Source organism: Cynocephalus volans, chromosome 8 (genome assembly GCF_027409185.1).
Source record: "Cynocephalus volans isolate mCynVol1 chromosome 8, mCynVol1.pri, whole genome shotgun sequence".
Taxonomy (NCBI): domain Eukaryota; kingdom Metazoa; phylum Chordata; class Mammalia; order Dermoptera; family Cynocephalidae; genus Cynocephalus; species Cynocephalus volans.
Window position 1 is genome coordinate 107,412,595 of NC_084467.1, and position 11,125 is coordinate 107,423,719.

General features: G+C 39.7%; 1 protein-coding gene across 1 annotated transcript; it reads left to right on the forward strand.

The window, feature by feature from the left end:
- Window positions 1-233: 233 nt before the first annotated feature.
- CD160 (CD160 molecule) lies at window positions 234-10,347 on the forward strand. Its single transcript, XM_063105823.1, has 4 exons — window positions 234-300; window positions 2,049-2,375; window positions 5,955-6,092; window positions 10,292-10,347. The coding sequence occupies exons 1-4, from the start codon at window positions 234-236 to the stop codon at window positions 10,345-10,347; spliced, it is 588 nt and encodes a 195-aa protein (XP_062961893.1).
- Window positions 10,348-11,125: the final 778 nt, after the last annotated feature.

Genomic DNA, 11,125 nt, shown 5'->3' on the forward strand with positions numbered 1-11,125 from the left:
GATTTACTGTCTCACTTTCCAGCCAGCTGGACTCTCATGCTCAAGCCGTCCCCCACCTCCCCCAGACTCGAGCTAACCGAAGCTAGTGCCTGGAACAGGGAGATGGTCTTGAAGCTCTGAAAGGCTTTGTCTAGTGGGTTCCCCTGCGCTTTCAGGAGAGTGAGGCCGAGGACATCAGCTGAGTCAACATTGGCTTCGAATTCCTGGGCCTGCTGACAACGCACACTACGCTGATGGCACCTGGCAGAGGCTGCTGTGCCCTAGCCGTCCTGCTGGCAATTGTGGACATCCCGCCTGGTGGTGAGGACAGACCCCAGAGCAGAGACAGCCGTGGGGGACAATCCTGGGCTCATGGGGAGGGATGGATCTCATGATGTTTTTCTGGTGGGGAAGGAAAGAAACCACTCTTCTTGACACTAATGAAAAAGTGAAAAACATAGTTTCTTTTTTGTTTTGTTTTGTTAGAACTAATATTACTGCCCTCTCCATCAGACATTCTGCCTCTGCTATGTGTTGGAGAGAGCCTTGTAATCTGGGCCTCAATCTAAGATTCCGTCAAGCTCTTACACACTGTAAATTTACAAAATCCAGGTTTGAGATCGACAGTCTTCGTCAGCTTTAGCAACCCATTTAAGCACTCTGTGCCTCAGTTTGTTTGTTTATAAAATGGGTCTCCATGAGTTTCTCTATGGCTATACCGAAGATTAGATATATAGTAAAGCACTTAAATAGTTAAAGGCCCTATAGACGTTCCAGTTGGAGAGTAGAAATAAAATATAAACCATTTCTTAATTAATGAATGGCTGGGATTGCAGGTTTCCTTCAGATATGGGTCTAGCCCACAAGCTACTCTTCTAAGAGGGCGGCACTTAACCTCTATGGGGCAGCCTCCATCTCTATCTCCTCACCATTTTCAGGTGAGTGAATTTAGTTTATTGTGTATCTAAGGAGAGTCTTACAGGGAAAAACAAGTCATAGGAGTTCAACCTGCCCAGGGAATAGGGAAGGGGAGTGGCAGCTTGAAATCTATCTGGTGAGATTTTAGCAGAGAGCTGGATTTAACTAAGGCTGGGGTTTTGCAAGGAATCATGATAGAGGAAGTAAAGCTAAGGGAGCTAAAGGTGGATATAAAGAAGAGGTTATAGCAATGGACCACAAAATATAAACAGCATAAGGAAGTGAAGTTGTGAGATGAGGGCCACTAAAAAGGTGGTAGGGTCAATGGATTGGGAAATTAGGAGGTCAGAGACACCCCCTGGGCCAAAGCATTATCCTGGGTTAACTTAACTGTCTGTTTTCTCTACTTCTGTATCAGGGCTATAGATTATTTGTAGAGAAAACCATAAAGTCTGCAGACTGCTACCATCAAAGAGCCATGATCTTTGGATATCAATGGTCCCTCAATAATCTATATTTCTCCAGTCAATTATCACTTCTATTCCATACAGTGGCCCATTTTAATCTCTGCTGTCTCCAGGGACTCTATCTCATTCTCTTATCTGGTAGAAAAATTTCTACTCATCCTTCAAGTGTCAACTCAAGCACTTAACTTCTCTGTGAATTTTCCCTAATTCTTCCACACAGACTCCAGAATCTTTAAGATTCCTCAATTACAGTAATTGTAAAATTGAATTGTAATTTTTTGACAATCTGTCTTTACCTCAGGCTATAAACTCATGAGGGTGAGGCTCATGTCTTATTCAACGTAGCTCCAGCAGCACAGTGCTTGGCAGAATGGATGTCTAAACATATCCGTTAAATGAAGGAACAAAAACAAATCTATGAATGAATGGAATCTTTGAGCTTATTTATTTAATTCCTTAACTTTCATTTTCCAGATGAATAAACTCCTGCTAAAGGAGTTAGGTAATTTGTCTATAGTCACACAGCCAAAGACAGAGTTAAAATTTCTTTCCTGTCTGCCAGTGTTGTTGCCAGATTGTGCTCCAGTCCTCGCTTGAAGACCTCTAGAGATAAGGAGCAGTTAGAGTAGCAGGCAAGGAACTCTACCTGCCCTCCCATGGGTAATTCTTCCCTTTCCATTCCAGGAGGCATAAACATCACCAGCTCAGCTTCCCAGGAAGGAAAACGACTAAACTTAATCTGTACTGTGTGGCATAAGGAAGAAGAGGCTGAAGGGTTTGTAGTGTTTTTGTGTAAGAACAGGTCTGAGGACTGTTCCCCTGAGACCAGCCTGGAACAGCTGAGACTTAAGCGGGATCCTGGGATAGATGGTGCCAGTGAAAAATCATCTCAGTTGGTGTTCACCATAAACCAAGCCACACCGTTGGACAGTGGGACCTACCAGTGTTGTGCCAGAGGCAAGAAGCCAGATATTCTCCTTCAGGGCCATTTTTTCTATGTTCAAGTCACAGGTAAGTCTCTAATACCCTTCATGCCACTAGTTGGGACAGGGAAGACTTGACAGCTAGAAATATAAGCAGATGTTTTAGGTCCTGAACAGGCAGTCTCCCTTCCTGTGGAGAGTCCTTCCCATTAGTCCTTTTCCATCACTCCCACTGGCAGACGCTGACTTTCTTCAAAGCACACATACAAAGGTAATATCATTTTGTTTTTAATTTAAAAAATCTTACTGTGGTGGCCATCGTATTTTATTGACAGGGAGACTGAGTCATAGGGAGGTGAAGAGATTTGTCCAATGCTACTCATAGACCAATGCCAGTAAAAGCAGATAGAGGTCTGGAATTTTAGCCTCCCGATTCCCAATTCAGAGCTCACCCAGAGATGTGGCTATATTTCTAAATACAAGCAGACAGAGAGATGGCTTTGGGATAAAATGGATAAATGGACATTTATCTTAAGGAGCATTTAGTTGCATGAAACAGAAACCCACTCAAGCTACCATAAATTACGGGTTGGGAGCAGGGGAATAAAGTAAAATGTACAAGCAGCCTTCATGAATCCCAGTTCCTGGAATCAGAAACCAGAAAGCTGACAGGACCCAAAATAGTTACTGTCTCAATCTCTCTGAGGCAGCAAGGCCTCTCATTTCTGCATATTTCTTTCATTTTGCACATGCTCTGCCTGCTCCATTACTAGTTTGGCACGACCTAAACTTGGCCACTCCAGCCCAGCTTTATATGATTTCCTCAAGTCATATAAAGTGCCAAACAGAGAGTGACTGTGTTTCTGTATTCCCAGACAGTAGAGCAAGCCTTCAAAATTCTGTGAAAAGATTACGTTCTACATAGAATTCTATATGCAGCCAAACTACCAATACAATGATTGTTTGTTTTTTAATCATATTTTTTTACTACCAATCAAATGTGAGGAAAGAATAGACACTTCTGACATGCAATGACTCAGAACAGAAATCACCTCCCATGTGATCTTTTAAAGAACCTACCAGAGGATGTGCTTCAGTAAAATAAGAAAGCAAATCAGTAAAGTAGATAAAATGGGGTCTAAGAAACAAGGACATTCTAGAATGAAAAAAGGCCGAAAAGGCAATTAGTCCAGAAAAGAGCAAGAGAGAGGGCTTTGGGTAAAAATAGAATTGATAGATATTTTTTTTTTTGAAAGCCCATGACAGATCTGGTAAAAGGAATAAAGATACAGATATGGAAAACTCTGCCAGTAAAAACAAATAAAATAAAATCAGGTGATCATTACCTCTAGAAAAAACACTAAATTTTACAAAAGAAACAAAGTATACAACTTGACTCTGCAAAAAAATAACATTTACAGAATCTGGATTAGGTAAACATTACCAATTTAACTAAAATTTGTGATATAACTATACTTGGAAGTATGCAGAGAAGGGAAGTGGGTTGAAGTGTAAGAGAACTGTATCCTCATCTACTATAACAGAACGTCAATAGATAATGTCTAAACTTCATCATGAGGAAGTGGCAATATGAGCACATTATTTAGGAATATGGTAAAACGTCTCCAAGAAGGGGCCAGCCCATGGCTCACTTGGGAGAGTGTGGTGCTGACTGGTAAGGTTCCCTTACCAGTCATCTTTTAAAAAAGAAAAAAAAAAAAAAAAAACCATCTCCAAGAGTTGGCAGTGGGGAATAAGCATAGGTGTATAAAAGGACACTATTATTCTTTATAAATTTTTGCATACTATCTTATTAAGAAAAATAAACCCCTCCCCCACCCCCAATAAAAACCTGGCCCAGAGCCTTTTAACAAATGTTTTCATCATCTTCTATGGTTACTAGTTAATTCAAATGATCTATTCCAGTCTAGTTTGGTTTGTATTTTCTTCCTTGCTTCCTGGTGTCTTCCTATCTGACCTAGCTATAGCATTCAGCACTTCTGACTATTCTCTCCTTCATCAAACTCTCATCTCTACCGGCTTCTGTGACCGTACATATCTGGCTGTTCTTTTCTCTTCTCTGCCTCAATTTCCTCCTCCCACCTCTCAAACATGAGTATTCCTTAAGACTTACTCCTTACCCCTTCAACCTTTTCTACTATCTCAAGTTCTCATCCACCCTTGATTTAAACCTGTACCTCCTTGCTACTTAAAAAAAATCAATTTCTTCAGCTCTATCCTTTCTTAACATTTAAACATTCCAACTGACAATTAGACTCCTAGCTCCTGAATGCCCTACCATCTCCTCAAACTCAAAATCAAACCTAACCTCCTGAGACCCTATTTCTGTTCATGATTCAGTCAAAACCTTCGTTCCTCCTTTTTTCTTATCCCTATCCAGTCAGTACTAAGTACTACTAGTTCTGTCCCACAGTTTTTTTTTTCCAAAGGTGTTTTCCAGATCTTCATTATCTCACTCTTAAAACATTCCATTAGTCTCCTAACTTGAGATCACCAACTGTGTCATATTACCTTTATATCTCCCACACAAATCATAGAGCCTGGCACTGAGCTGCTGCCTAATAATGGCTGTCAACTCTAAATAATGTCTCTGCCTCCAATCCATTACACACGGCCACCAGACTTATCTTTCTAAAATGCTAGTTTGTACATGCCACACCACTACTCAGCGTTTTAACGGCTTCTCACTATCTATGGGATAAAGTCTAAGTGACTTTAGCTGGGCACTGGCAGCTCTATACAATTTCATTCTACTATTTCGGTGAGTATCCACTCCAGTTAAACTGTACTAGTGGATACTCCTCTTTCACTCATCTCACAAGTATTTGCTGTGCATCCCAGGTACAGTCCTAAGCCTTAGAGAACAGAATGAAGTACAACGCAGTCCTTGCTCCTTATAATGTAGTATTTGTGTTCTCCTAATATATCCTAAGTGTTTCTACTTGTGGTGGTTCTCCTTAAGACAATGCCTTTCTTGCCCTCTCAACATATTTGAATACTACAGTCAGCACATATGGACAGTCCCTAAATGTGGAAATTAAGTTTCTTTTGGAAGATGAAACTAGTAAGACCAGACAAGTAACAGATAATAAACAACATCTACCGTTTACTGAGTACTTACTGTGTGGCAGGTATTGTGCCAAGTGGTATTATTTCATTTACTCCCCATGGCCTCTTGAGGTAGGTACTATTACAGTCCTGACAACTCAGGATCAAAGATAACTTGTGTAAGTTCACCCAGTTAGTAAATGATGGATAAAAATCCAGATCTATTCCAAAGCCCAAGATTTTAACTTATGCTAAATTGCTTGACCTAATCTAGAAGATGGTTTGTAAATCACATTTGGGGATACCCAAGTCCCAGGTGACTAAGCTGTTTTAGCTGCCTCTATGGCTAAACTTTAGAGTTCCTTCAAGGTCTATTTGCATCCCCAGTGTCTAACACACAGGAGATTCTGTATTTATTTATTGCTGCTTATGTACATCATCATAATTACTCACAATGTTAAAAAAATATTTGGGCAATGAGTTATGCTGGGTGATATCTTTGGAGATCATTTGAAAAAGATTTGTTTTGAACTGATGTAAAAGAAGTATTAACAATTTCTGAAACGTTCCTTTGACCCATGATTCTCTTTTGAACCAGAGACAGGGAACTATACAGTGACGGGACTGAAACAAAGACAACACTCTGAGCTCAGCCATAATAAAGGCACTCTCAGTTCAGGCTTCCTACAAGAAAAGGTCTGGGTGATGCTGGCCACCAGCCTGGTGGCCTTTCAAGGTATGTCCAGAAGAGCCCTAAGCATCCCAAGCAATGAAGGCACTATTCCTTTGCCACCTTGGTTATTCCCCAGGAGGAGAGGATTGGAAAGGAAGCCCAGAGAGAGAAGGAAACACTCCTCAAGACTTGGCTATTCAAACCAATCTGGTAGGAGGTCAGACCTGTTAGGAAAGAAGGCCTGTGGGAGAGGCAAGTAAACACAGCTTCCTCTACTAGCTAGATCAACAGAGGGCCACAAGTTGAGACAACAGATCTTTAGCTATTATGTGAAGATAAAGCAAGAGAAACTCAGTCTGGAGGGGGGTTTTGAAGAATGTAGCTAGTCAGCAAAGGCTGATGGCCAGATTGAGTATATTAAAACACAGTAAGTCCTCTGAGCACCATTTATCAATATGGATCAGTGTTTTCCCTGTTAGTCAACACAGAGGTTGGAACTTCCAATAATTTGCCAGTGTTTTTCATAAAAAGTAACTGATGCAGGCTTTTGCCTTTCCTTGGAATTCTTAATTCCATTTTATTTAGGCTTTCCTCAAATCAGTAACTATCACTTTTTGAGTGCCACCAGAATGTAAGCTCTATAAAAGCAGGAACTTTGTATTGTTTACCCCAACAAAAAGACCATACCAGACACATAGTAGGTTCTTAATCAATTTGTTAAAGAATCTGCATGATGGGTCAGATGCTTTACATATATGGTGATTCTAACCTCATACAACCCTTGCAAGCAAACATCCCCTGATTACTCATCAGGATACAGGCACAAAGAAGTTAAATGTTGTTCTTCACAGGAATGAATACAAATCCTTCTCACTCTAAAACCTTATGCTCTCAGTGGTAACCATCTATAAGTAAAACACCTCTCTCTCACCTCCTTCACCACCACCCCCATTCTGATTGCCTCCTCCCATTTCTTGAAAGAGGACCACCTAACACTCTATTCCAGCACCTTAACTGCAAATCAAAACAGAGAACTTTTCTGTGACCCTTGGTGAGAACCTGCCAAGTTAAGCCTGTGCCAGTTTTCAGGAGGAAACATGAATATCAAGCAGTCTGACCATGACCCTTTAGACTTTTTTTATGTAATCTAAATTCCCTTGGATGGTTAGGGTACTCTATTACCAGTAAAATTTATTTTATTTCTTCATGCAGAATAAAAATCATAAAGAGAAGAGGAAATTGAGTCTAGCCACTCACTACCTTTGATTCCCAAGTTATCCTAGAGCAAAAAACCTCTGAGCTCTTTTCCAGTCAGGTAAAGAGAAGAATGAACTTTTGAATCCAATTATTTACTTTCTCCTATATTTAATTCAAGTAGCTTTAAAGGTTAACAAAAGAAAAAGAAAAATTGATGCTAAATATTTGATTAAACAAAAAAATATACACTACTAATGAACTTCCTTTTCTTTATCCCCCTCCAACTCAAGGCTTATGAATTATGAAAGAAGTAGAGCAATGTTCATCAGAATAAAAACACGTTTTCTGGGCCCAGAAAGATCACATAGATCAAATTATCATACTTACACGTGACAAAAAAGGATGAGGGAGTTTCCTGAATCTCTGTACCTCCCTCAGCTCATGAAGCTAATTTCAGTGAATATCCTTGTCTTATCACTGTGTCAACCACTCAGTGCTATACATGGAAAACCTACCTTAATATCTTTTGAGTGGCATTATTTCTTTTGATTGTCCCATCTTCCAGCAAGAAGAAATCAAAGGTTGGTTCTCTCCCCACTTCCACCAAGATCAATTAGATTTACTCAAGATGACAACCCCAAGCTGGCTCTGTGGTGTAGTGGATAGTGAGTGCATTGGACTTCCTGCTAAGCCAGGTGTGGTCATTCAAAGATTACAACCCCAACCTGAGCAATAAGACACAACACATGTAATATGTTCCTACTTCCTTTTCCATTCCCTCTCTAGACATGAGGGCCTATCAAACACACATCCCAAGACAGGTCACACTCTATTACATCAGGTATTTTGTTACTATTCTAAGTTGTGAGGCAGTAATACAAATGTTTCTTTTTCTTTCCACAGCTCTGTAAGTCTTGTGCCAAAAGAAACCTAAAACAAAAATGTTACAGCAAGATAAATGTGACTCTAGCTAGCTTGGTATCTTTCTCATTACAATATGCTCAGAGAATAAACCAGGCACAGAGGATGAGATGATAAATATGCCAAGAATCTCGGGGAATATAAGCTGGGCAAATCAGTGTACTCCTTGACCTTCCATCCTCACAGCCAGAGCAAACCTGCCTTCTTCCCATCTTAGCACCAGTAAATAAAAAGAACAGCTTTCACCAAAGTGGCTAGTGTACAGTTCTTAAATATTGGTATGTGTGTTTTTGTACCCCAGAACAACCTACCCCCCACCCCTCAACACAGTAAAATAAGCAAGTCAAACAAAATGAGAACACCAACTTTTTGGAAGAAATTTTTATTTAGCACTATAAAAGAATGAAAGGAAACAAGCAAGACAGGTAGGATAGAAGAGGAAGAGAGCCAGACGCAGTGACCGACTTGGCATGAAAATGACAGACGTCAGTGTTCAAGAGCACCCACACAGCACTGCTGAGGAAGAGAGGTGTACCACAGATTATACCTGTCCAGCTTCAACTAAGTACTTGTCAACCTCTTTGGTCATTTTTCTCTGTTTTTAAATAAATACCCATCGTGTATTTGCAGTCTTTTTCCTAAACTCACAAACCCTTTTGGTCTTTTTCTTTGGACAGATGACCTCTTGTCATAGTTAAGGAGATAGGAGGGGGAGAGATATTCCTGATGAGAGGAACTACATGAATAAAGAGGTAGAAACAGACAATTTAGCTGGAGCTAAATTGTAAGCCATCAAAAGGAAACAGATACCTTATTTGTGATCCTCAGCAGGGACCTGCCAAATGTGGGAGCTAAAGTTTGTGGGAACAGAGGGAGGTAGAACTGAAATAGATAGGTAAGACCCTTATTAGAGATGCTCTTGAACCTCAAACTAAGGATTTTGGACTCTGTGTACGATGGAGATAAAAGGACTAGGCGTGGAGTCAAAGACCTGGATTCAAATTCTAGCTCTATAATGTACCAGCTATGTGTCTTTGGGCAAATGAAGTTTTGAGATGCTATTTCCGTTAACTTATCTGTAAAATGGGATATTGCCTTCTCCACAGGATTGTTCTCACAATTAAGTGAGATTTTGGATTTGACTCCAAAGTCTCCGAAGCTTTCTCCACTATATCACACTCTAATTTTTCTCTGTTTTATGTATTTTTGTGTGTGTTTCTAACTAAATGTTAAGTTCACACAGGTAGAGATATCTTTTGCCTTCTACTATTCAAAGAATCTTCTAAAACTACTGGAAATCTCACAAAGAAGACATCTCCAACTATGGGAAAGGTTTCATCCACTGTTAGCTAACTGTAGTCCACACATAAAAATCTGCAGAAAGGACACGTGATTGTTCCCCAAGTTTATCAAGACATTCAAGGGCATTAGGCTGTAAGCTCTGACTTGAACTAAGCAGAATAAACAAAGCAATCATAAGTCAAAAATCTTGCTTCTAGGGGATTTATTTATTCTGCTTATCTCAAGACTCAGTTAAACAGAAATTTGAAACACTTGGATCTTGGCTTCCAAAATATATTGATATAACTGATTTCAAATAAGCCTGTAATCTCCATGTATGAACAGGTAGTTTCCTGGACACACTTCTTAACCCTGATCTATATGAATGGATTTACAACCATGAATTTTGAACCTTTGTGAGGCCATAGGGTTATTACAAGGGATCTGTATACCCATTATCTTCAGTCTGAATAAATAATGTATCTTACAAATATGTATGAGCCATTTTTCAACTGGATATAGATTCTGGTGTAACTAATAAAGGCAAATTAATTCAAAAGCATTACTGAAATCATGGTTTTTTTGTTATGGATTCATCAAAAAATACTAAAAATACAGCTGTCATCTTGTTGCAAGGGAACCTAATAACTTTTTGACCTTAAAAATGGTAATTAGAAAAGGTAAAAACCACAAACCTACATCCCATGATTCACAGATCTAAGTATCCTAGTTGAAAGAGGAAAGGTAAAATACAGACTCCACTTCTGTGGACATCATCTAAGTGTAATTTGGCAGCAGAACATAAAGTTTATGTGTATAAAATCTCACAGTTGATTACCTGTAATTCCACTTGTCTGTGGCAGGTATGAGAGATCAAAACCTCATAATGTCCTTTGGATCTGACAAGGCTCTATTTTGATCCTGAAAAGTTGTACACATTGATCCCCTAGTTGTACACACTGTACTCTATGCATCCTATTTTAAATCCTTGAAGCAGCCCTGTGGCTCCCAGCCTGAGTGCTGAGACACTGACATTACTGCAAGCTAGGATTTCCCCCTACAGGATAGCCACTCATGATAAGCTTACCCCATCAAATCTTTCCCCCAACTCCCTGCATCAGAACTTATGAGATTTATTTTGGAAACTCTCAGTAAGAGTACACTCTCCTACTAGTTGCCCTCAACTCCCAAATCTCCATTGGATTATTGTTGTAAACAGCACTTATCTTCTAATCTCTCTACCACAGAGGCCAAAGGGGGTTTTTCCCTAACACCAAAAAGTCTATTTGAATACCAGCCTTGCTCCTTCTCCTCCTAAAATCTATCTTCATTCACAGATGTCAATGGCCTGCCTAGATCAGCTATGTCAATCAACTCTGAAGTGCCCCTCACCTCTGAAGCCCCAAAGGCTGTTTTGTTGTTATTCAGGACAGAGACTATGCTTCCCTCCTGATTAACTCTGTTAAGACCAATATATTTAATCTGTATTCCTTGAGCGAACAGCACCTGGAAACCAGGGAGAAAAAAAACTGAAGCATGCAGAAGGTCATGAAAGATTCAATGTGGTATGAACAATAGATATTAAAAAAAAAAAAAATCAGTATGGATAATGTATGAGGGGTCTTCAAAAAGTTCATGGAAAGATTTATGTTTATCTTTTAATTCCATTTTCCCACAAACTTTCTGAAGTACCCTCA

Excerpts from the sequence above, each read along its gene's own strand:
- CD160 (XM_063105823.1), top strand. The coding sequence starts at position 234 with ATGGCACCTGGCAGAGGCTGCTGTGCCCTAGCCGTCCTGCTGGCAATT. Across the intron at positions 301-2,048 it reads TGTGGACATCCCGCCTGGTG|GAGGCATAAACATCACCAGC; the intron begins GTGAGGACAGAC and ends TTTCCATTCCAG. Across the intron at positions 2,376-5,954 it reads TTTCTATGTTCAAGTCACAG|AGACAGGGAACTATACAGTG; the intron begins GTAAGTCTCTAA and ends CTTTTGAACCAG.